Source organism: Phoenix dactylifera, unplaced genomic scaffold (genome assembly GCF_009389715.1).
Source record: "Phoenix dactylifera cultivar Barhee BC4 unplaced genomic scaffold, palm_55x_up_171113_PBpolish2nd_filt_p 000599F, whole genome shotgun sequence".
NCBI lineage: Eukaryota > Viridiplantae > Streptophyta > Magnoliopsida > Arecales > Arecaceae > Phoenix > Phoenix dactylifera.
The window spans coordinates 113,036-139,620 of NW_024067996.1; the positions used below are offsets into that span (position 1 = coordinate 113,036).

At 38.1% G+C, this 26,585-nt stretch overlaps 3 protein-coding genes and 1 long non-coding RNA gene across 11 annotated transcripts; 1 reads left to right on the forward strand and 3 right to left on the reverse strand.

Annotated features, from left to right (window-relative positions):
• Nucleotides 1-3,323: 3,323 nt before the first annotated feature.
• LOC120106665 lies at nt 3,324-4,278 on the reverse strand. Of its 2 annotated transcripts, XR_005508748.1 has the most exons (4): nt 4,207-4,278; nt 3,990-4,098; nt 3,836-3,897; nt 3,324-3,371 (listed from the first exon to the last, which is right to left on the reverse strand). It is a non-coding gene; the product is annotated as an uncharacterized LOC120106665 (long non-coding RNA). The 2 variants fall into 2 exon arrangements; XR_005508749.1 differs by lacking the exon at nt 3,324-3,371 and having other exon boundaries at nt 3,761-3,897.
• A 620-nt stretch (nt 4,279-4,898) lies between these two features.
• Nucleotides 4,899-6,424, reverse strand: LOC120106664. Its single transcript, XM_039119690.1, has one exon. The coding sequence runs from the start codon at nt 6,331-6,333 to the stop codon at nt 5,758-5,760; it is 576 nt and encodes a 191-aa protein (XP_038975618.1). The 5' UTR covers nt 6,334-6,424; the 3' UTR covers nt 4,899-5,757.
• A 2,647-nt stretch (nt 6,425-9,071) lies between these two features.
• On the forward strand, nt 9,072-18,127 carry LOC103712622 (DAG protein, chloroplastic-like). 2 transcript variants are annotated; one of them, XM_008799190.3, is made up of 5 exons: nt 9,072-9,513; nt 17,209-17,306; nt 17,381-17,467; nt 17,555-17,731; nt 17,822-18,127. In XM_008799190.3, exons 1-4 carry the CDS (start codon nt 9,155-9,157, stop codon nt 17,725-17,727), a joined length of 717 nt encoding a protein of 238 aa, XP_008797412.1. In that variant the 5' UTR covers nt 9,072-9,154; the 3' UTR covers nt 17,728-17,731; nt 17,822-18,127. The 2 variants fall into 2 exon arrangements, with proteins under 2 accessions (XP_008797412.1, XP_008797413.1); XM_008799191.3 differs by having other exon boundaries at nt 17,402-17,467.
• A 4,519-nt stretch (nt 18,128-22,646) lies between these two features.
• Nucleotides 22,647-24,828, reverse strand: LOC103712623 (unconventional myosin-VI-like). Of its 6 annotated transcripts, none has more exons than XR_604959.3 (6): nt 24,451-24,828; nt 24,182-24,360; nt 23,956-24,041; nt 23,622-23,689; nt 23,109-23,528; nt 22,647-22,964 (listed from the first exon to the last, which is right to left on the reverse strand). XR_604959.3 is itself a non-coding variant. In XM_039119691.1 (3 exons), exons 2-3 carry the CDS (start codon nt 23,463-23,465, stop codon nt 22,938-22,940), a joined length of 384 nt encoding a protein of 127 aa, XP_038975619.1. In that variant the 5' UTR covers nt 23,466-23,528; nt 23,622-23,925; the 3' UTR covers nt 22,647-22,937. The 6 variants fall into 6 exon arrangements, 1 of the variants encoding a protein (XP_038975619.1); XR_604958.3 differs by having other exon boundaries at nt 23,622-23,726; XR_005508752.1 differs by having other exon boundaries at nt 23,618-23,689; nt 23,956-24,360.
• Nucleotides 24,829-26,585: the final 1,757 nt, after the last annotated feature.

Below are 26,585 nucleotides of genomic sequence, written 5' to 3' on the forward strand. Positions count from 1 at the left end.
CTGATAGAGTTCTTTATGATCCTCATAACTCAAAACTAGAAGACAAGTTATAGATATAGTTTGCGCAAAATAGTTTCACAATATTGATGTACTTGATTCTTGTTGAAAGCCATCTCAGCGATATGCACTTTGCCTAAAGATGTTGAATTTTGATTTTTCAGTATAATTCATGTGAGAATGCATACAAGCCTGTGTTTATGTCTTGGTTATGTACTAGATAGATCTTAGGTGCTTATATAGAGCCAAGTAACCTTCCAGCTAGTCTTTTTGAGTGAGGTTCTAAGCTCTTATAAATAGTATCAAAGCAAACCCATGGCCTATGTAGACTACAAGACGCCGCAGCACAGGCCCAATTAGATCGATCAGGAGTTGGTCGTAGTGTTTTTAATTAGATTTTTGGTACTTGAGAATGAATTTGAATGGATTTGGATTCTTAGTCTGGTGAGAATGTCGAGGCCTAAATGAAGGGAGTATATGAAGACCCACATGAGTGTGTTTGGTCCCACATAACCTGTATGCTAGTTAGATCTTGAGTACTTATATAGGGCCAAAGATTCCAAATAATATATTCTAGCTAGCCTTTTGGAATGAGATCCTAGGTTATTACAATCTAACTATTACTAGTAACTCTATTTACCGCATCACATGACTTTAGGAAGGAAAAAAATTCTTGAGAACTGATTGTTCCTCACACAATTGTTGATCAGTGGCAATATTGATTAAGCCAAAAAGCGGCAATATTGATTATCTTGCGGTGGACAGACATGGTACTCGTCTCTAGGTCATGCTATGAAGGCTCGGCTAGCCAAATGGATCTCTTGGATTTGCGAACAATAATTAGTCATACAAGTTGCTTGCCAGTTGTATATGATGCCTTTCCAAGGGAAGTTCCAACTCTAAACTTCCACCATGAACTTGAGTTGATTAAGAATTCCCCAAAATTGTTATTTCTGTTTTAAACTAATTTAAACAACAGTGTCTTGCAACGATAAGCAGCCAAGTTTGGCCAAGTTAGGTCTTGATGTTTCCTGTTTGCTCAGGGTTCCATCGCTTGCAGTAAAATGTTTTCAACTGGCCAAAGTTGTCTATGTTTCCTTGATAAGATTTAATAAGATAACATAGAAGTTGGCTTCTGTTATAATGTGCTAATCGCAATTAACAAAATTTGTTTCAGTAATTTGCATCAACAGTGAATGCTCTATTAACCATCTCAATTCAGAGTCATATTTTCCAGCATAATGAGGATCATTGGAACCTACAATTATGATGTCCTCACAGATCTCATTTGCTTGTCCCTCTTCAAAGCCCTTCCCTGAACAGGATTTCTCAGTTCTAACAAGTCTTTCTCTGGCTTCCACTAGATATCGAGAAACCATAACAAAACAGTTTTGCTAACACTTTGTCTCAGCAAATATTCCTCATATCTTGTCCTCACTGCTGCATTCCTGGAGAATAGATGTCTCTTCCTCTGTTCGGCTATTTGACCTTAATCAATAGCCTAACCAGCTCCATTTGTCCCTCTCATTCAGTCCTAGAAGAAAGCTTAAAGAACTCCATTACACTTCTCATTAGTGGCCTATTGGTTGACTATATTGGATATAATAATCACTGCCTTTCCTAGTGTGATGCATATGAAGTTTTACATCCACATTGTCGAATCACTTATGCTCCAAAATCTCACTAATTGCACAATGCTCCAACATAACCAGCCTTAATATTGTCCTAAATTCCACCAGAGTTGCAGACATGCAGTAGACAAGTACTATCTACATTTCATTCACCTTGATTAAATTCTATTGACAAGTTCTCACAATCTCAATAGTGCAGTATTGTAGTCATCACTTTTGCCTCATCTCCATTAGCAGTCACACAAAACTTGCCACATAAAAGCCATGACTATGACCTCTATCCTCAGAATACCATCATAGCTTTTACTCATTAATTCTTATCTCTCATCAAACAGGACCAAATCTAGGAAAAATATGCATCAAGGAGTTTCTCTTAGTAATCAGTTTGTTTTCGATAGATGCAAAATGGATAAATATAGGAAGAAAAAACATCACTAATAACAGATTAATATCCCTTAAAAATTTTTCTAGGCCTTATACTGCATTCGAAATTATGATAATCTACGATAATGTTCAATTACCATATGAAAAGTTTGCCACCTGAACCACATAATAGTATTTCTGCCTGCAAAATATCCTTGTTTGATAAGACACCAACATCAACTTAGATCTGATTAATATATTTACTTTGATGCTTTTCTTTAAAGCACTTTTTATATGATCTAAACCAAGATTGAAAGCCTCAAGGAAAATCATGAGGTCGTGAAACATACAACACTAACCACCATTATGAATCTCATATCAATTCTACTCAGAATGAAATTAAACTAAACATAAGCTCTAGGATGGTTCCTTGATGCAAGAAGGGTTTTCAAAACTTTCAGATAGGTTTTTCATTTAGATATATATGCGCTAACAACCTTCTAAACAGATGCATGAGATCAGTTGGATCTACCAAGACCAAAGATAGTATTGAGGACTGAAAGTGGGTATAACCTGTATATGACGTAACCGCAACCAATAAACCTTATCTCAAAAATTCAAGGTTGCCTTCATGAGTCGCTCCTCTATTTGTCCCACTTAAGGGTTATGTTCCTTGACTTACAAATCAGACAACTCGTGTAAAATTCGAAGGACTTAAAAAAGTCTAATCAACTAACACTACAAGAAAATTGGGCATTAGCGACGCTTTTTTTGGCCATTAGCGACGCTTTTAAGCGTCGGTAAAAACCATCCCGACGCTATCCCAAGCGTCGGTAAAGCGTCGCCTATGCTACAGTGGATAAATAATTTTCCGACGCTTTTCAAAGCGTCGGTCATTAGCGACGCTTTTTAGCATCGGTAACGTACAATTTAGCGACGCTTAAAAGCGTCGCTAATTGCAATTTAGCGACCCTTTTTAGCGTCGGTAACTAGCGACGCTTTAAAGCGTCGTTAAAGTCAAACCTACCGACGCTTTAAAGCGTCGGTAATAGTTAAAACACCGGGATTTTAACGACGCTTTAAAGCGTCGTTAGAGTATAATTTTTTTTAAAAAAATTTAAATTTTTTTTTTAAAACTCTGTTTACAAAATCAAAGGCATTCACACTAAACGAGATTATACTCATAGCACAATCAAACATATTTATCAAAACATTCATTTTGTCAAATTACATTCATATTGTCAAATTACATTCATACTGTCAATTTACATTTGCAATGTACTTCAAAAAGCATAAAAAAATGCATATAAAACTCCAAAATAAAAGCTTCAGGGGATCAATGGAGTCACCATTTCTACGAGCAGATGAAGTATCAGGAACCTGTAATAAAAAAACCTTAAGAAGTTAAGAATACAAAATTTATTAAGCTCTTCAAAAAAATATGATACTTATTTATATGCATGTTGAAGGAAGGACTTAAGAAGGCTGGCCTTTGATGGATTTCATGCTGGGGCACTACATGGATGTTGATACAAATTGCATATTGTCTGTATATGCAGCCTACACATTGTATATGCACTATGGAGTCCTTGACTGCTTGCATGCCATAGCCATAGCCATAGCAAAAATAAGATTCCTGGTCTTCTAAGAAGAACTAGGAGGGAAATGTGAACGGCGATCTACTTGGAAAGAATATGCATATGATATACATAAATATGAATAATCCTAATATTGAAAGCAACAACAGCAGAATTATCATAAATTATCAGATACTCAACGTGACAAAATCAGTTAAATATCCAGCAATTGCTTATAAAACAAGATTACATGGTACTAAAGCCAACCTTTCCTCAGTAAAAGGTCGCTTGCTTCCCTTCTTCTCATGACCATTACCATTGGCAATCTCCTACAAGATATTATGAGAAACAAACATTAAAACTAATACCTGACTCAAAAAAATATCAATGATTACCGCATAAGATAATAACCTTACGATACCCTCCTTCCACTTGATAGTCGTACCGGTTATATTAGCCACTCCTTCCTCAGTGAAGGAATAAGTCTTCACAAGCTTTGTGTCTTCAAAATATGGGTTAGGAGAGAAGTTCTATACATTACAAACACCCAGTCAATTGATTAAAGGTAATAAATCACAAGAATATACTTATTCATAGCAACAGAATGGCTATTTCGTCAAAAACAAACAACATCTCACAAATATAATGGAGTAGCCTGACTTCAAATCTTGACAATCTTCAACGTCCAATGAAACCAAATACTTGAAAATGTGCATCAAAGGAACTTTATTAACACAAGCACCTGGAAATCTATAATGGGTTCCAAGTAATACCAGACATCAGATAAATCCAGAAGAAGCTGACAAAGGTCCTAGAATGATATCTCTAATTGATATAGTTAATATATTTATTCTGGATGGAGTAACAATTTCCACCACACTTAGTTTGAACACAGCATGTTTCAAAAATAACAGCATGCATACCTTTTGGTCTTCCTCTGTCAGAAGATCGCTAAGAGCAGGATGACTCAGGAACTAAAGAGTTAAGCATTACACACAGAAATACAAAAAAGAAAAACTATTAGATGAGAATGTTCCAAAAAAGAGGTTGTAGCTTAAATATATAATTACTAAAAAAAGAGAGATTACGAACCGCAGTTAACCAAAAGTCTGGAATGGATTGGATGATCTCATTCCGTTTAATGTAGACAGGTCTTCGAATCTCATTATATTTCTGTTCCACCTCCAAAACTTTATCACTTGCTTCCTCATTAACCTACAGTCATGAATGAGATGAGCATATGGCAGACACAGGCAACAGGCCGACAACTCTACAAGTAAAAATACTATGAGAGTAAAAAAGAAATACTATGAGAGTAAAAAAGAAATTTCTACTTAAATCGTGGTAGAGATTATGTTGGACAGAAACTCTACTACAGACAATTTTGGTGAGCCTTAAAATTCTACAAGTAAAAATTCAGAACACTTTGTGCGGTAGCTGGTTTGGCCATTCTCTTCTCCAACATTGAGAAAGACAAAAAACCACATGACATGCCTAAAACTTGACTGCAAGGCTCACATGTCAGTCAAAGGCCTAGCCATTGTTCACTCATGAAACTGATCTAGTTCTTAGATCACATGAAGAACATGTAAGCCACATTATTGGTGCAAACATAAGGATAAAAAGACACCATATGTGTAAAGCCCTGTCAACATACGAGTATGTGTTGGGCCAAAAATCTCCTACAAATCTCCATTCAATGTTCCATATCACCAGTGAGTTATCAAATCAGAGTTCAAAACATTCAGTAATGCTTTAAACAAGATAATAACGGGAGGCACAATTTCAGTGAAAAATAAGCAAAAAGAGCTCAGTCAGCTAAATAAAGAAGCAGAACAATAGATCGAGTAACACAAATGGTGGGAAGGAGGGAAATACAAGAGAACAATCTTGTTATCTATTAATCATGAGCTTGTAACACAATTTTTCCCACCCAAAATAATTAAACCTCAAAAGCACACCAAAAGAGCAGAGGAAAGACCTTCAAGCAATAACAATGCAATGGACCAATTTCGGTCAATCAAAAGCAACAAAAGAAAAGGTTAACTCCAAGAAAAAGAGAATTACATAGAATTAGATGAGAGACATCCAAGGCCATACTTTATCCTCGGATTCTAGTGACAACAGCAAGAAGTAAATGAAGAAAATCCCAGGAATTAAGGAAGAATATAGCTATCCACCAAAAAGCATTAACACAAAATAGACAAGGTACAGCTATAAATCCAAATTTTATAGATTATGAAAAAAAAAATGTAATGATTTAGACGAAATATTCTGAAAGACTCTGGAGATGCAATGATAGAACAAAAACCTTGGTCCTCAGCTCCGCCTCGTCTCCGTCGGAGGAGGAGGGCAACGAAGCTGAGGACGGCGCCGACGACGGCGACGAGGTTTCCCTCTCGGAGGAGGATCTTGAGCGCGAAACCGGCAATGTCGGCGGTGATCCGACGGCCGTCGGCGACGAGCGCCCGTCGGGGCTTCCCGGCGAAGGCGAGCAGCACGAGGATCGTGATCCAGGTGACCAACGTGGCCGGCACCGCCACGGCCAGCGCCACCCCCATGGAGAGCAGGCCGAAGACCCCTCCGTAGAGCACGGAGGCGTAGAGGGCCTTCCAGCCGGCGGCGGCGCGGGAGGAGGCGGAGGCGGCCGCCGAGTTGTACCAGGAGCGGATGGAGAGGAGGAGGTTCCAGGAGGAGGAGAGGAGGAGGGAGTAGACGACGAGGAAGAGGAAGACCCACGTCCACCGCTTGCTCAACGCCCGCATCAGCGGCGACTCCCCCCATCGCGACGACGGAGAGCGCTCGGCGGAGGAGAATGGATGAGATCGGTGAAAAGGGTTGAGAAGAGAGGGAGTCGGTCGGCGGATTTAGGGCTTTAGAGGGAGGGGGGTATGCGGGAGGAATGAAGTCCGACGACGCTTATAAGCGTCGTCGTGTTCTTCCGTTATGCCGACGCATAACAGCGTCGGTGTTTAAATATTCCGACGCTTATAAGCGTCGGTAATGCGCCCAGACGCCGACGCTTAAAAAAAGCGTCGCTGGAAGCTTTTTTACCGACGCTTCCCAGAAGCGTCGGTGGTTACTGTCCCAACAAAAAAAATCGCCGACGCTTTTAACTAGCGTCGGCAATACAAAGTCGGCAAAAATCTTTTTTGTTGTAGTGTAAGAAACAAACAATTCTAATTCATCAATATGTGATACTCTACCTCAGTGATCGGCCTAGGTGATGAGGCATATTGGCTAGCGAATTAGCAGTCTGTTTAAGAAAAAGACTAGAAAACATAAAAAGTCATAACATAACGCAATTAACTTCACTTTTCTTCAAATCAAGTGCATAAGAAATAACCAAGTCAAATATAAGGTGACAATTGATAACAGAAGGAAGCTCTTCAATGGGGAAGAAAAAGAAAATACACTCAACATAAACAAAAGAGAAAAGATAAAATATGGGGAAAGAAGATGAAAGCGAGAAGAAAAGGCAAGATAAAGTAAAAATGGCGAAACATAGAGAAAAAATGAGCTAACAAGAAGAGGAAAGAGAGGACTAAAGGAGAAGAAATAAGCAAAGAAAAGGGAAATTAAGAAGGGAAAGAATAAGGAAAAAAAAGAGAGAAATCATTCAAAAGAGAAGAGGGAAGAGGCATTGGACGTGTAAGATGAGGGAGTGTAAACTCGGAAAGTTATGACATAAATTATGTTATTTTCACTAACATGTAATCTTAAGTTGGAAACCTTCAAAACTAATAAATAGGAAGTATAACGTAAACAGAAAGGGTTACGATAGGTTAAGATAACATTTGTATATGAGTTGCCTAATGGGCCATTTCCTAAAGAATTCGGCATCTCTAGGCACATAGGAAATGATTTTGACAACCCTGGACGCAACTAACTAATATTAATTAAAATAGCACTTAGTAAGACTAGTAATTAAATTCTACATGTGAAAGATATAATGTTGTTATTAAAGGTTTATAGTAGCCTAAACTTCCTTTTGTACATCTTGAAGCCTTCAGGGTTGCTTTATAATTTTGGTAGAATGGATGATTACTGATGTTTCCTGCTAATGACTAACATTAAGGGCATATTTGGAAACTTCCTGTTGGATCCAATAGGATTGACTAGAGAGATGTGTGGAAGCGAAAAAATGAAGCGAGAGAGCAAGAGCTTTTTTATTTTTGATCCCGGAGGGAGCAAACAATGCAACCTCACGTTCATCCTCTCTCATTCTCCTACTTTATCCTTTCATTCTGTGGCACTTCGAAGATTCCTTCTCCCCAAACACACCCTAAATGCTTCAAGATTCCTTTATCCTTGGATATGTAAAATCCCTATTTAATTGAAATGTTGGATGGGTGGGCTTTCATACATAAAAAAAAAACAAAGAAAAGATAGTGAGATGTTGAGGAGAAAAGGAAAAAGTAAGAGAGAAGAAATTAAGGCAGTGGAGTTAAAAGAAGGGATGGTGTTATTTCATACTCCCTAGTGGTCATACTAACCCGGTTAAATGACTTTCCTAGTATTAACTATCTTCATTCGAAGAAGAAAAGGTGGGGGATGTAGGATAACTCATCTCTGATCTATAGAAAATATGCAGCCAAGTGCAATCGAAGGGATAAGTCTAACGTTAAAGCTTTTAACCATGAGATGATATGTAAAGTTAGTAAGAAATGATGAATAAAAGGTTATAGGAGAGTGATGTGTTGTATCATGGTATTTAGGTGGCATGGCTAGAAATAGGTATAGAAATATGTAAAGAAGTGTTAGTTATAATTAAATATAAAAGTAAACGAGTAGGAGCGTTAGGCTAGCACATAAAAGCTACTTATAAAAATTGAGCTTTCATTTGCTAGTGGGCCAAATGGCTCCTAAATAATTTTGATTTTTTTGACCTAAAGAACTATTATGGGCTTAGGATTATAGGATTATTTGGAAATATAGGAGCATAAATGAGATTGCCAATGGTTTGCTAAGGATAACTGGGCTTAGATGTACATTATAGTTTGGATTTAAATCTAAGTAAATATTTTATTAAAGAAAAAAATATTAGATTAAGGAGAAGCACAAGGGCACATAGAGATATCTACAATAGTAGCATAGATGGTATATTTGCATATTCTATGGATTAAAATTATACCTTCATATCTCCATATATATATATATATATATATATATATATATATAAGTTTATGAAATCTCATAAATATATTTCAACTTTGCCTTGTGTTTTTCTCTTGCTTCTCTCCCATTAGAGAGAGAAAGCAAATCCAATAGAAGTTCTTGAAGGTGTTGAAGGCTTCAGAGAAAAACGGTGGATGATCTATGAAAGAGATTTATTTATAATATTTGCATGGTATAGGGGTTTGTCCTGAAAACAGGTTTATTTTATATAAAGACAGGGTCTTCTGTGTAAAAACTGAGTTTAAAATAATGTCGGCCGATCTTTGCCGATATTAGTTCACCGGCTTTTCCAACTGCTTCTTCTAAACCCCCATCAACCCCGAAAGAAAGGTCCATTCCCCTCAAAAATAAAACCCAATACACCCAAACCCAACCTTATCTCCACTCTCTCTTCGCGCACCCCCTCCAATGGCGACCATGAACTCCTCCTCTCTCTCCTCCCTCAAAGCCCTAATGACCTCCTCGCCGAACCATAGAATCGCCCCACGCGGCGCCCACGTCCCCGCGCTCCGCCCCAATCCCCTTCTTCCCCCCTTTTCCTCCCGCCTCCGGCCGGCCTTCCTGCCGGGTGTGCCCCGGGCCATGGCAGTGGACGGGGAGTACTCGTCCAGGAGGAGCAGCAGCAGCGAGCCGAGGGAGACGATCCTGCTGCCCGGATGCGACTACAACCACTGGCTCATCGTCATGGAGTTCCCCAAGGACCCTGCCCCCACCCGGGAGCAGATGATCGAGACCTACCTCAACACCCTTGCCACGGTTCTCGGAAGGTAAACGGCTTGAAGATTTAAAAAGATCGGATCTTTATGGAATTGGGGCCTTCTTTCTAAAGATTTTTCGAGATTCTAGTGTCCACCATTTTGATACATGGTAATTTCAACATTTGTTATCTTATTTTCTTTTTAATGAACTAGGATTGTATGTCTGAATGTCTTTCTTGTAGTTATGGTGATTGATATCGGGTTTCTATCTGGGATGAACATGCTCGAGAGATTTTTTTTTCCTAAAGAAAGATTATGGTTTTTTTGTGGAGTTCTTAATATAATTCTCTTAGCAAATTTATAGAGAAGAAAATAGGACAAGTACTAGTGTGATGATTTTAGATTTCCTAGGCATGTTTCTGAGATATGTTATTATTGCGATCAAATTATTAGTTTTGACAACTGAAACTAGGATGAAACCATTATTCAGCTACTAATAATACTGTAGCCATTATCTTTGAATATTAGATTTTGTTTAAATCTTTTATGTGGTGGGGTGCCAACAGGCTGTAGAGTCAAGGTTGCAAGGGTCACATAAAATGTAGATAAGCATTGGCATATTTTAATGCCAAATTCATTTAAAGTGGCTTGACAAATTTGTGAAACATGACACGCAATTCAGTTATATGGAAAATACTTGTTAGATGACTCATGATCTGGTCATGGAAATTGATCTTTATTTATTTGGGTGGATTCAAAAATAAGTTAAAAAGATAAAAATGCATTGATGCACGCAAAGTTAAAATAAATGTCAAATTAACAAAAGTTGCCACATGTGGTAGCTATAATGTACACTGTTAATTTACCTCTCTTCCTTCATTTATGATAAAATGAAATACAAGGGTATTGTAGCAAGTGTTCATGCAAGTGCGCAACTTTGTGGATATTTGGGCATATGTCCTATCTGGATGATGGAAATTTTACTCATAGGGTGGAGGTAGCAACTCTTCACCCCAAACAGTGGATTAGGTAGGTGTTAGATGTGGTTTTGTGAGATTGCATGGACTTATTACTAATGATTCTATCTACCCAGGTCGGTGAAATTATTTGGCACTACATTGTAAGATATCACTAAAGAATTTTCTATGTTATATATTTCTTCTTATATGGCCACCTTTCAGGTTACATCAAAATGCTACTGGTTTAGAATTACCAATAACATAATAAGGCTTCATTTTTAGACTTCAGATAATAGTGTAAAACTAAAAATTTGTGGGAAAAGACAACATAGACTTTATATTTTAACCAATTTGTATATCAAAAGCTAGTCTTTGCAATTTGATTTCTTTGGAGAGGAAATATGGGATGCAAAAGAAAACTGATAAAGAAGAAAGACAAAAAGATGAATAAGGGGAAAATACAAGGGCAAGAAAGGGAAATAGTTGAGAAAGAAGAAAAAAGGAGGGAAATAAGCAAAGGTTAGAAGAGAAGCAATATTTTGATGGAATATTTTATGGTTCTTTCATTGCTTTGCATAGACCTGACTTACGGAAGCCTTTAGTTTTGGTGAATTGAAGATGAACAATTATTTAATGATCCAAACTCAAACTAGTGCTATGAAGTTGAGTATCAAATTCTACAAACTAGATGGTGATGCAAAATTAGAAGAGAACAGTGCTGGGCTTGCAAGGAAGGACATGATTGTGTGCGGGCCAATGAAGACATGTATCGTAACATAAGGTTGTTTCAGCTCTACTACATGACCCATGAATATTGGAGCATTTTGAACCATACCTAACCCTTGGATTGACGTTTGGAGTGAGTTTGAAGCTTGTAAGTTCATCTAAGGTTTCCTTGAAGATTTTAGAAATCCATTAGAGTTATGGGAAAGTATGTTAGGAATTGTGTGGATTGTTTAATTTTCTTGTTTTAGCATAGGGCAAGTAGTGAATGTTGCCTTTCCTCTCCTTCGTCTCGAAACTCCCACTTTCTTTACTGCCAATTTAATTTCCACTTTCTGCAAGATAGATCTAGGGGCCATTTGGGCAACTCAAATAGTCACATGGAGCATTAAGCTGAAAACAGTCTTTACTTTACACTAGATGTTTAGGGTGTTATGCTGGTTCAAAATTGATGGCTTGTAATATTGCCTTAATAATGTCTATTATAATTGTACAAGGAGGAACAATGATTCTTGCGTTCCTCTATTACGTTGTTAACAATAAAACTTATAGATTATGGCCTTAGAAGAAATAAGTGATGTTTTAGAGACGCTATATAAAGTAGCCATAAGAAATTGTTATTACAAACATATTTATCTACTAGTAATGGTTATCGTAGTAGAGTATGAACTTATTTAATTTCCATGTCTTCATATATCTGAATTTTCATAATTATCCTTTATAATGATTTTGCAATAGGGCACTTATTTCTAATATTATAATGCAAAAGCCTTCAACCTATATCAAAATTCAACTTATACAAAATATAAGAGGTTCCAAAGGGTCCCAACAATTAAATAAAAAACAAGTTGCTGGTATAGATCTTCTAAATTCACAAAATACAAATGTTCAAAATCCTAGAATCTTCAAATCCATAATTTATCAACTACAAGTCCATAATATCATTAATCAACTAATAAACTATAAATCTGCTGCAAAAGCCTCCAAGCTTGCTAGCACAAATCCTCAAGCTTGGATCACTTCCGTTGCTAGCTGCCCTACTAGTTTGAAAGGATAAAAATAAGAGTAAGCTACACAGTTCAATAAGCAAACCTCCAACTACTTACCTGATCAAGCATAGGTTTTACATTGCTTAATAAATCATTTAAAGATAATAACTTTCATTGAAAATAAAATATTTCATAGTAACAATATAATAAACAAAATCATAAAACCAGTTATGCTTTCACATAAGCATAAATCATGTAAAGTTCATAACTATGATTTCAAGTGTAAAACATAACTAAAGTCATAAAACATGTCATCTAGCCTCATCATAGCACAAAACAATGCTCTTAGATATTTAATGTAAGATCATTTTATACCAGTGATGGAGCCGTAATTGACTAAGTATCACAAATCATAATACATGGTTCATATGCCAACTTTATACTTGTTGGCAAGGTTGTATGGAACTAACTTTGGGTGTCAATGTACCCTACTTCTAGGAACTGTAGATAACTATCTGAGAACCTCCAAAACAATCATATTTTCTTAAAACATACATAAATAAGGAGGTTTAAAGACATTGAATGACATTATAGAATTCATAGACAATAAAGCATTAATGGAACCATTCTTTTTATGAAAAAATACAAGTTTCATAATATCATATGCTCGATCCTTATTTAAGAAAAATATAGAATCATCAATGTCAAAAATCATTTTATAACTTTTACAAAGCCTTAAGCATTGAAAATGATCGATAGTTCAAAAACTAGCAAGGAATGTAAAGATTACTTATCTCTTTTCATCTTAAGATCTTGAAATTCAGCTAGGCGAGCCAACCAAACCAATTCAAAGCAGTTCAAAGCTTAAGTAATTCATAATCAACAACTTTGAAACTTAGATACGCGATAGAAAATCTAAGAGACCCGAAAATAGGTCAAAATTGCTCAAAACAATGCAAGTTGGGGTGCTGCAGGGGGCGGCCTCATGCTTAGACTGGGATGAAGGAAAGTCAGCACCAGCAGCAATAAGCTCCTACTAGAGGTCCAACCTTTGGTGAAGGTTGTGACAATGGTGGTTGGCGAGCAAGCAGAGGCGTGATGATATCAGTCCCTTATTCATGCTAGACTCCTGTTGCTCGATATTATTTTTCTCTTCTCCTTCCACTGCCAGTCATCGTTGTCATAACCTTCATTGGAGGTCAGATCTCTGGTAGGTGCTTACCGCTGCAGGTGACAGCCTTCCTTCACCCCAGTCCGAGCATGAGGCCGCCCCTTGTAGCATCCCAAATTGTGTTGTTTTGTGTAATGTTGATCCGTTTTCAGTTCTCTTTGGTTTCCTATCATGTATCTGGGTTTCAAAGTTGAATTTGGATTACTTGGGCATTGAATAGCTTTAAATAGATTTAGTTGGCTTGCTTAGCTACATTTCAAGATCTTAGGGTGAAAAGAGATAACCCTTACACTCCTTACTGGTTTCGAACTAGTGGTCATTTTTAATGCTGAAGACTTTTAAAAGTTATAAATGATATTAGACATTGATTATTCTATATTTTTTCTTTAATGAAGAATTGATCATGTGATTTTATGAAAATTATTTTTTATCATAAAAGATTGGTTCTATGAATGTTGTATTGTTAGTGACATGTTTATGAAACGTGAACTCTATAATGCCATTTAGTATCTTTCAACTTATTTGTTTATGTATGTTTTTAAAAAATACAGTTATTTCGTAGCTAACTCTATATGGCCTCACTAGCGGGTATAAAGTTGGTATATGAACCCTGAACTATGATTTGTGATACGTAGTCCATTACCACCCTGCCACGGATATCAAATGACTTTAGCATTAAATATCTGAGAGCTTTGTTTTGCGCTAGGATGTGGCTAAATGACAAATATTTTATGACTTCAGTTATGTGTTACACTTGGAACCACATTTATAGTGAAAGCATGATTGATTTTATAACTTCGTTTATGATATTGTTACTATAAAATATTTTATTTCCAATAACAGTTATTATCTTTAAATGATTTATTGAGCTATGTAAAATCTATGTTTGATCCGGTGAGGTAGTGTGATGTTGGCTTACTGAGTTGTGTAGCTTACTCTTCTTTTTATCTTTTCAGACGAGCAAGGTAGTTAGGAGCGGGGAGGGATCCAGGTTTAGGGGTTTGTGCGAGCAAGCTTGGAGGCTTTTGTAGCAGATTTATAGTTTATTTATTGATTAATGATATTATGGACTTATATTTGATTTGTGGATTTAAGATTCTAGGATGTTGAACATTTGTATGTTGTGGATTTAGAAGTTCTATACCAGCAACTTGTTTCTTTATTTAATTGTTAGAAGATTTTGGATTCTGTTTGTATTTTGTATGCGTTGGATTTTTATACAGGTTACTATAGTTGGCTTCGTGTTATCATAGGCAGTACCTCACAGAAGCATGGGCGTGCCATGTTTCAGAGTTGGGGCGTGACATTTAGTGGTATTAAAGCCAAGCCCATTGTACGTCACAACCTTTATTAATCATGTGAGCCTTTCATTAAGGGATACCAAAGTCACTGAGGACCAAGTAGGTTCGAGTAGGATTCGAGCCATGGGTGGGCTTTCCTCTTTCAAGTAAGAGCCAACAATGACAAGGGTGTCACGAGATTGGGCAGGGGAGATTGTCATAGCCCTGCATTGGCCAATAAATAGGGTACCACTTAGGTTTATTAGCCTGGGCCAGTCCTTCCAACTCAAACTTTTGGGATGTGAGTCCATGAGTAGTGGAATTAGAGCATAAGCTTGATTGTGAGTAAAACTTAAGCCTAGCCCAACTTCAGTAGTTCTATGGCCACTACATGATTGAATTTAGGCTCTAGTAGGACAAGTTAAGGTTCCCACTGCAATGGGGGAGACCTCCCAGCTCCTGGGTAGTTTGGACATCGTTCGATTGAGTAAGAGCAGATAAGTTTTCGTAACCCTATTGTTGCTTATTTGTGGAGCTAATTGTTGTTGGTGTTTACGATAAATGATCATAAGCAACAAGGAAGAGGAAACTTTGGGGAACATGGTTGCTATGGAAAGAGGAGTAGTTATGGGTAGACCAGCAGAGACTCGGGTAGCTCAAAATGCTAGGGGAGCAAGAGCCACAAGGGGGGAGCTAATCAACCAGTTGAGCAGGCTCCTAATGCTCTAGTCACTCAAGCAGATATGGCTGGGGTATGTCAGGTGGTCAATAGTAGCAGTAGATGCTGGCAGTTCCTTGACCTACACATTTTTCGAACTCTTACTAGAAGAGATTTAGAAAGCTCAACCCGCCACAGTTTGAGGGTGAAGCTAATTCTCTAGTTGCTAAGACATGGATTAAGTAGATGGAAAAGTTATTTGATGCATTCCAGTATTTTGAGGATATGAAAGTGAGGTTGGCTATACCAATGCTAAAGAAAAATGCAGAATATTGGTGCACCGCAACTAAAGACCATTTATGAGGATGCTAGGAGCAGTTGACATGGGAGAAATTCAAGAAGATATTTAATCAATGTTTTTCTGAGTCAGGGAGACTGGAGGAGGAGAATGAGTTTTTGACCTTGTGATAAATACAGAACATGATGATGTTGGAGTATACTGACAAATTCAATGAGCTAGGATGCTTTTTTCCTCATCTTATTGAATCAGATAGGAATAAAGCAAACCGGTTTGAGCATGGATTGAAGTTTGGTATCGATTTCACTTGTCATCGCATCTCCTGATGGTTATAAGTATGTGCTTGAGAGACTTTTGAAGGTTGAGTCTTATATGAAGAGATCTGAACAGTAGCAGGGTGACAAGACGAGGCCTAGACCTATGTGAACTCAGGATAATCGACATAAGAATTCAGGAAACAATTCTAACAAGAAGGGAGCCGTGTGTGATTGGTATGTTTGTCCATTTGGAACTGAACTCAATACTTGATTAGGCCACAATGGAAAGCCAATTTTTGTCTAGATTCTATATAAGACGAAGGATAATCAATATCTCTCCTATTCAGATCTCTTCATATCGAACTCGACCTTCAAAAGTCTCTTAAGCATATCCTTATAACAGTTAAAGAGGTGGGATGACAAGCGATATTGAATGCCATACTCAACCCATGGTCAAACCAGTTTAAAGAGGTGGGATGAGAAGCATCCTACTCCATTGAATTTGTTAGCATACTCCAATACTATCAGATTATTTGTCTGCTGCAAGGCTAGAAACTCATTCGCCTTTTCTAGTCTCACTAACCCAGGAAAATATTAATCATTAAATATCTTCTTGAATTCTTCCCATGTCAATTGTTCTCAAGCATCCTTATTACTGGTCTTAGTTGCAGTCCACCAATATTCTGCATTTTTCTTTGGCATTTGGATATAGCCAACCTCACCTTCACATCCTTGCAGTACTACAATGCATCAAATAGCTTTTCCTTCTCCATGATCCATAGCTTAGCAGCCAAAGGATCAGCTCTACCTCAAGCAGCAGTGGGTTGAGCTTTCTAAATCTCTCATAGTAAGACTCTGAAAAATATGCAGGTTGAGGCCGCGATGCCACTAAATGTCACTCACAGAACCTTTGGCCAAACATTGCAGTGGTCATCATTGCGGGTGTTCAATATCCTTTTACAATTTCACCCTTATTTTAATAGATAATTCCCTTCATATTCAGTTTCTTGTAACTGACCAAGAAAGATAAAGAAGAGGACATAAAATAAGTGTGTGTTATCAAATATATCTGACAAATGTTCTTTTCTCTTGAATAAATCGTTGGCATCACATGTGCCGGGATCCATCATGCATGTAGTGATATTATTGGAATTAATGAATTATAGTGACGAGACACTATTTTAACCTTGCATATACATATAGATGTCCTGGAGGCAAAACATGTCTTGATTTAATATGATTCAACTTAGTAGTCAAGCATTCATGATGCAGATGCTTGTCATTTTGCTGATGTATTTGAGGACAGTGTTTATTGACTCATTGACATCTAAAATCTTAGTGGATGGGAAGGGAAACCAGGCTGTAATCCCTATTCTCGGAGTTCTTATAGGAAAATCTGATCTCTTTCTAACAAGGTGGCATTTTGCAGCATGGAGGAAGCGAAAAAGAACATGTATGCTTTTAGCACTACTACTTATACTGGCTTTCAATGCACTGTATCTGAAGAGACTGCAGAGAAATTCAAGGGTGAGCTAGTATCTTGGCAAAGATCATACTTTCTTTCTGAAGTTACAAAACTATCCATCTTAATCTGTCTATAGATCGATTTCCATCTTGTGTAGGATTGCCTGGTGTTCTCTGGGTACTACCAGATTCCTATATTGATGTGAAAAACAAGGACTATGGAGGTAAGTTTAAGCAGTGCACGTATGTTATTGTCATTAATCTGTACTGTTTTCAGTACTTTTAACTCCATGGTTTGTTCATCCCTTTAGGTGATAAATATATAAACGGGGAGATAATTCCATGTACATACCCAACCTACCAACCAAAACAGCGAAGTGGTTCAAAATACCAGAGCAGAAGGTACGAGAGACGGAGGGACGGTCCTCCATCTGAACGCAGAAGACCAACACAAGAAGCTCCTCGGCCTGAGGCAGCATCATAATGAGGTAAGTGTGACATGATTATCCATTACGCCATTGTCATCAATTGTTACTTCCCAGGAATCCAAAGCAATTTGCTTCAATTTTGTTTCGCAGGTAGGTCATTTAATGTATGCACCAATGACAGGATGGTATATCATGAAATCCTGCTATCTGTCCCTACCTTATCTGAATTCTACTTTGAGAAATATCTTTCTGATGATAGAAGCAGAATTTGCTGATGTTGGATGAGTTAGTCATGTACTAATTCCACTGAACCAAGTCCACTGTTATGTCATGTACTAATTGCAGAACTGAGGATATGTCGGTTAACCACGTACTGTCATATATGCTACTCTAAATTGTATCAATTATTTACATTGGTAAATTGAGAGGAATCTGGAAATATGGTGGTGATTAAAAGGTGAACATATAGAACAAATAGATTAACTTATCAAAAACATTCCACTGAATAAGAGAATTCAGAAAAAGTCTCAGAATAATTTTGAAACGTTGGTAAATATTCCAAGCTGTTCATTGAAAAAAAAAATCAGTAATGCAAAAACCATGATTCTTTTCATATTAAGTTAACAGGGGGAACATTTGATGGGATGGATGCTAGTTATACATAAAACAAATTGCTGATATATGCATCAGTTGTATGTGCTCTAACTTTGGCTTCTCTGCTGTCACTTGTTTCTATTTCTTGTTGCACTCATGTGGCTGCTTTTGGAGGCTATGATGTTGAGCCCCTGTGTATACTTTGTCTTGTTTTACTGATGTGCAAACAAAGCGTGCTGATGTGAAAACTGAAAAGAGGCAGCAAAGCATGCTGATGTGAGGTCAAGCACTAAAAGATACTTCGGTTTCACCCGCCCGTGATGGCGGTGACTTTTCTTTTAAACGATCTTTAAGGCATTGGTAGATAAATACTTAAATATCTCATAGGCTAAAACCGCAGGGACTGGGATTTATTTGAATGCCAAAGTTTATATATTTTAAAAAAATGCCGAAGTTTAATCAGTTTATTTGGGGCCCTCTGTGATGAATAAGGAATCAAAAAGGTTCAATTATAGGAGGTCGCTGCAGATTGAATTGATATGTAAAGTTACCATAAAGTTTGAACAATATGAGAATGTATTGTAAAGTAGAAGTTCTATGTTACAACAAGATTTAGAGTGGAAGAAATGTTGGTTTCAGGTGAAGAGTGTTGGCAAGAAATCAAAATGGTTAAAATATCAGGGTTGTGCGTGCGTGCGTGCGTGCGTTGGATGAGATGGTTTTTTTTTCGGGTAAATCGAAAAGGGGAAGGGGGGAGAAAGGGACAAGCCCACCCCCGCGTAACAGCCTCTATCAGGAGAATATTCAATGCGGACAGAAACGACCGTATGTTGGGCACCCTGGCTGATTTTACTCATACCCTCCCCATCCATGGGCCCAGTTCGGTTATCCCTCTAGGCTCCGGCACGAACATCATGTGTGAGTACGTCACACCTGGCACTATCGAGGCTATCAGCAGAGCGATATGCCTTTTCAGATCCCGTGTCCGAACAGAAAGCATTCGGTCTCCACAATTTAATCGACGCCCATGCGTTTCGAGCATGGATTCTGCCCTTTGTCTATGACCCTACCATGCCCATACAATTTCTTTGTACCAAATAATGTTAGTGGTGACATTGAAGGTTGATTTTTATCTCAGTCTATACTTGAGTTTTCCAGATTGGAAGTAACTGACAAATGAATGCATGACTAGTTAAAAATCTAGCTAAGCATAAGACATAGACTTCTAATATTTAATTTTTAAAAATAAGTTAGTAAAATGTAATTAATTAATCATGGGGAAATTTTTGTTATGGGATAATATGCTTGATATCATAAAAAGAATCCTATAGCTAAATCCGGACAACATTATATATTTCCAGCCCTGTCGATTCCGGATCAACTTGATCTTATTCATACCTAGGGCAGTCTATTTTTTTAACAGCCTTGCTTTTACAACTTCTCAATCATGGAAAGCCTTAGTCCTTACTTAGCAGACAGTAACGTAATCATTCACCGAAGGCATCCCACCCACAAGGTTGCATCAGTGCTTTCTTGTAAAGATCTTATTAATCATACAATTTGTTTCCATAACAGCCCCACTTATCATATCTTCGAACCCCTTTTAACATTTAAATAGCTGCATAAGTTTACCCTTTGCAATTTCCCACTCTTCTAAGCAGCCAATCTACATCTCATACCATGCAATTTTTAATAGTAACTTTTGCTTTATGTGGGGCTCGGATGACCCCAAATCTTGGATACAGGCTGAACAGAGCTTGTACTCAACTATAACCAAATGGCTGGCTTTAGTCGGCCTTTTCCCTTTCAATTTGAAGGCTTGTTGGGTAAAGTTTGGTGAGAGCACACCCTCAGAACCCAGCTGCAGCTGATAGAGGCTCTACTTGTTTCTGTCATGGTGATGTCCTCTCGGACCTGCCATAAACTCCTTGCATGTGGATGTTGCTCTGAAGATGCTCAAAGATTATGAAGGACTTTACTTTTTTAAGTAAGTTTAAAACTCATTTTAGCTAATGTGGTTAGCTTTTTTTTTTTTTGAAAAAAATTCAGATCGACTTGATTTAGTTTCGTAATATGTTTATTGATTGAGGATGTAGAATTTGAAAAAAGAAAAAAGATATTTGGAGATCATAACTAATATATAGATTTTAGGATATTAAAGTATCAAAAATAATTTTGGGCCAACCTAGAAATTGCACCAATCCTCAGTTATGAAGGACTTTCTCTTGTTTAGCAAGTTTGGTCCCTGTGGCAGCACTCTCAGTGATCCTAGCATATATCATTTATGACTTGATTTTTAAAAAAGAGATAAAATATATTTCCCCGCTCCATTAAGCTATTGAAGGAGAGACAAAATGAGGCTTTAAAGCAAGAAGCCTCATAAAAAATTAATAGGAAAAATACATAGCAAGATTGAAGATTAAGCTAGATACAGTATCAAAGGAGAGTAAGATCAAATGCCATGACTTCTCAACCATACGATCAAATACCCTTGAGTTTGGTGGTCTTATTTAACTCACCCTGTCCTTGCCGTCACATGAGGTCTCCCTAAGCTTGGCTTAGGCCTACGTGCCTCGACCGGGGAAAGGACTATGCACCAAAAAAAAAAAAAGCCTGAGAAAGGACGAGGGGAATTGAGAAGAAATATGGGACAAAGGGCCATGGAGAAAAGCCATGGCTAACCTGTGAAGGGGATTAAAGAAATTAAGGATTCAATCACTGATGTCTAAGACGTATCATTAGGGAAGCTTGAGCCAAAAAGAAGACCTGTTCCTGCATGAGAAGTGGCACGTAAGCGAATGTCCCCCCTCGGCTCCGAAGCAGATTAAACTAATAAGATGGGGTCGGCTATCTTTGCTCATGTTTCAGAGTGGTTGCCTTTCTCGAGGTCTCCTAGCCTAAAAAGCCCTTGCTTTCCTGTTGAAACGACCTCTGAAAGAAAGTTTATGTTGGATTTATATATTGGACTAGGTCGTTTGCTCATCAATAATAGGTATATTAGACCGGACAAGTGAGAAAAAAATATCAGAGGTTTAGATGATCACTCATTCATCAACTACTCCTCTCTATTAAATCTATCGTGTTAATTGCTCATACTTTTTACTATTAATTAAAGTATAACTAAATTAAGAATAAATGTTAGATTGAACTTACATAATTAATTAATATTTTGGAAAAATCTTTAGGGTGCCCTTAATTGCACATGAAGAGTTACTTGAGCCTCATTAATGTTGTTAACTCAACAATCAACTACCCCTGCCCGTTCTCTCTCCTTTTATTGACCATCTGTGCTACATGGCTTAGTTGAATTTTTCATGCCCACATAATAGGCGGCACTATAGGTAGAAGTGTCAAAGGAGCAAGCTATTCGCATTATATATTGATAATAAGTAAAGATTGATCTTGAAACTTTAAGCCAATGGTTAAAAACTCTGTTGATAAATAATTGATTTTGCTACTAGATGAAAATCCAATAGCATATCTCAGAAGCCCTAAAGGTGACGCTCCCACTTCACCTCTACTTCATTTCACTCCCTCAAATTTGTAATACATATATATTAATAAATGATATATATTATATGCTGATAATAAGTTAAAATTGATCATTGAAATTTAATCCAATGGTTGATAACTTTCTTGATAAATAATTGATTTTGCTACCGGATTAAGATCCAACAGCTTATCCGAGAAGCTCTAAAGGTGAGGCCTCCACTTCACCACCTCTACTTCATTCCGCTATCTCATTTCCCTCTTTTTGCTCTTCACCCTCTCCCGGTCTCTCAATCCCTCCTCCTCCCCTTTCATCTCTCTTCACATTTTAGATCTTTTGAAGAAAAGCCCATTGATGGTACTTCTGATCTTTCTCTCACTACAAGAAAATACATATTCAGCAACTAAGATTCTAGTCGCCGAATAACCTTATTTGGTCGCTGAAATCTTTTCGCGATTAGCATACTCTTCGTCGCCAAACCCTAGTCACTGAAAAGTTTTGGCGACCAATATTGTATGGTCACCTAAGGTACACCAACAACGACCAACGTTTGGTTGCCGAAGAAAATTATCAGCGACCAAAGCTGTTGTCGCTAATTTCAACGCCGACCAAATAGTTGGTCGTGGAAGGTTTGTCTTCTGCTACCAAAACAATGGTCACTGAATGTCTATCTTCCCCCACTAATAGTTTGGTCGTAGAATGTATTGGAATGCATTGGCAACAAACATTTTTTGGTGGCAGAAAGTATTAACCTGTATATAATTAACAATTCAAATTATAAGCTTAATATTTATTTTTGGGCTCGTTCCAAATTCTGTACAACCAACACAACTTATCCAATATCCATATTGCACAATACATTTGCTCATAAAAATAAAAGTATACACAATGTTGGAGAATCCATAATCATTCATTATAAATATCATCATCTATAAGTCTAACGTTAAGCATACCTATTAACCATGCATCACAATGTTTCATCCATACCATATGTTAAGGTGATAATCATCACCAAACACATCAAAATGTAAATTAAAAATCCCAAAATATCTGATCTTGCTATTCATCCAAACAACCATCATGTAGATAAAAATATTCTTATACTAAAAACTGGATTCTGCTTGCAGACAACTCCACCATGATCATCTGAACAAAAGCTATTCATGTACCAGAAACTAGATTTCACATGCTCATAACTCCACCATGTATCTGAGAAAGCAAAAAAGAATACACAATCAATAACCACATGTGAAAAATAATAAACTAAAATTCAAGTATAAGTTCACAATGACATTTCGCTTAATTTGGTCAAAATCTCTAAATAACCTACGTAATATAAATGAGAATACATACCAACGAGTATTTGTACCACCAGTTGAATACATGGCCCATTATGATGGATAGATGACTTGTGTGTTTGGTCTTTTTCTTTAAGAACTCTGTCACCAAACTTGTAAGATGTGCAATTTGCTTCTGTTCTTCCTCTCGCTCTTTCTTTTCCTCCTCATGCTCTCTCCTCTCCTGCTCCAATTGCCTCCGCAGCTCCTCATGCTCCATCTTTATCTCCTCCATCTCAGCTTTAAGTTTCTGCAACTCCCCAACATGGTCTTGTGACACACGACTAGGTATGGAAGAAGATGAAGAGGGCTTCAGCCCAACCCTAAATCTAAGAATGTATCTCTTTCTTTTTCCAAGTGTCTGTCTAGACATCTCCTCTTATGTTAATTGCACACCGGATTGGAAAGATTCTTCTCGCAAGCTCAACATCTTTGACTATCAATGCAAAGGTAACAACAGAATTAAATGTATATAACCTTGCAAAAGTATAAACTAATTTAAATGATTATTGAGATTTCAGATACCTACATGTTTCACGACGCAAATAGGATCAATCCACTCTTTGTTCTTCTTGGTATGAGTTTTCTTATAGAATTCTGAAAATTCAAGGTTTTCAGAATCATTAAACTCCGGCTGCAAAGTGTAATTTAGATTAGCATATAGCCACTACATAATAAGAAAACTAGAATAACTGTCAGATCTACTTGCATAAAAGAATTCCAAAAATATATTTGCAGCAAACTAGAATAAAAAATCTACTTGCAGCAAATTGTTTATTTTACAATAGCCAAAATTATCCCATAGACTGTTTCACAGGCAATTCACTAAAAATATAGCCAGTACATACTCAAAAATGTATTACCGGTATAGTCATTGTTGCAACAAATGACCGAGATCCTGAACAATGATTGTACTCAAACCCAGCTGAGGCTTCTCCAAGTCTAATGGCTATAACCACAAAGACAAAATAAACAGAACAACATCATCTTTACATGAAAACCCAGTATAACTTATAGCAGATATAAACTACTCAATCAGGTGACAAAAATCCAATCTTCAAGTCTTTAATGAACCTATCAAAGTGCAACCTGACACCATGAAGGAGCTCGAGAGAACTCATTGCTCTGGCAAGGAATCTTGGTCACTTCAAAGATCTGAGACCCAACCTTGGGCTCTGCAACGCCGAGGCTGAACTTAGCCTTCTTCCCCTCTTTTGGTTTCGGGAGGTTGATTTCCAAGAAGTTCCTCAACGCATCGGTCATGAGCCCTAGAAGCCCGCAACAAAATAGAATAAATTTGTAACTTCGAACCCCAAATGGGTAGCAGATGGGGGGAAAAGGTAGGGTTCGAAGCTCACCTTCGGAGATGGCGTTGCATTGGTTCAGGGCATCGAGGGCGGAGGAGAAAGGGTGGAAGGCGACGAGCTTGACCACCTTGCCAAAGGCGCATGAGGTCGAGGACCGAGTTCCGGACGGCCTCGGTGTTCTGGCCGATCTCGTCGAGGCCGTACGCGTGGAAGAGGATGTAGCCGGAGGCGGATTCAAAGGGGAGGTAGAGTGCCATCGCCCGACGGAGCGAGGCTTTGACGAGGAGAAGGTTGGAATTCTAGGGTTTCTCCTCCCTCTCCCCTCTGGTTTTCAGATAGGGTTTTGGAGGCGCGAGGAAGGAGAAGTGGAGGTAGGGTTTTGAGGAGAAAGGGGAAGGGAGCTAGGTTTTTACGGGCCTCAGTTCTCCTCCCAGTGTTCCGCCAGGATTAATCTTTAACTTGATCAGGACCGTCCGATGGATTTGACCACCTCCGGCCAGGGAGATTAAAAAGATGAGGGTTTGGGTTGGGTCCTGTCTTAAAGGGACAGACCTAATTCCAGCTTGCCTCAGCCATCTACCAGTAGTTGTTTAGGTGGTATTTGGTAACGGCATAAGACCTGAAATAAAATCATGCACAAGGATATTTCTTCTATGATATAAGTCTCAACAATGGAACCTTCAATCGATGCTCGATTCTTTACCTTTTGCTTTAGATCACGCATAAGCCTATAAATAAGATTAATATATTAATTTCTCGAATTTAATGGATTTAAAGAAACTATTTAATGGATTTAAAGAAATTGTTATGGTTACAGATTTTACCTTTCAAAGGGTATATCCATCTGTACTGCACGGGGCCCCCGACCTTAGCTTTATAAGCTAGGCTCATGGACTCATAGATAGGATTACTCATGGACCCATCATCTGGGTTCTAAATCCTAAAGGACCTGATTTGATCAATTATTTAATCAGATATCCGAATTCGAATCCGAAAAAATAGATCTATCCGTATCTGTATCCATATCCATATCCGGAATATTTTTAAACTAACTATCCGGATCCGTATTTGAATCCGATCGGATGAACAAAACAGCATCCGAATCTAACCCAAATCAAATACGGAAACGGATACGGTCGGATAAAATCTGACCCGTTTTCAGCCTTAGGCGGAGCATTCCAAATAGTTTACTGCCGTTAATCACTAGGGGTGCAAATGGGTCATCGTTTATGGTCGGCGCCATAGGATTTGGGAATGAGAAGAGGGGATTTGGATTTTCTGGAGAGCGATTGGGATTTGGGCTATCAAAGAGATTTGGGCGAGGCGGCGGGCACACTTAGTTTCATTTTGGATTTCTCTCTTTTTACCTTTTTTTAATTTATAATTACTCAAAAATAATATTTTTAATATTTTTGAAATTAAAAATTAAATTTGGTGATGGAAATTTTTGTCAATAATCCATCACTACCAAAAATAATATTTTAAAAATTTATAAATACTTGGGTTACGATTTTTGTAATGACTGAATTTGTCACTGCCTGGTTGCAATTTCAGTTACCAGTTTTGTGACAGATACTCCGTCACTACGATGGTCACTAAGTTTTGGCGCCCACCCTATCCGTGTATTCTGTAACCTGTCTGTCACTAAGTTCACACCATAGTGACCAAATTTCTGTCTGTCACTAATCCGTCACAAATAGTGACTGATAACGGGCCGTCACTAGTTTTCCGTCACTATACGCTTGTTTTCTGGTAGTGAGAAGCCCTCCGCGGTGGCTGCGGTGGCAGCGAAGGAGGAGAAGCCCTCCATAGTGGCTGCAGTGGCTGCGGCGTCGGCGAAGGAGGAGAAGCCCTCCTGGGTTTCTTCTTCTCCCGCCTCGCCTCCAAATCTCCCGACAACCCGGCCCCGACGACCCCCACCTCTCCGCGGTGGCTGCGGCGGCGACGAAGGAGGAGAAGCCCTCCTGGGTTTCTTCTTCTTCCGCCTCGCCTCCAAATCTTCTGACAACCCGGCCTGACGACCACCACCTCTCCCTCTCCCTCTCCCTCTCTCTCTCGGCCTCTGCTAAATCAAATTCCGGAGGAAATATACCTTGGGACGCCGACGCCGAAGAGACTCGCGAACGGACAAAGGACGCGACGGGTGAAGGCAAGGAGATAAAGCCGAATAGAGGAATAGGGAATTA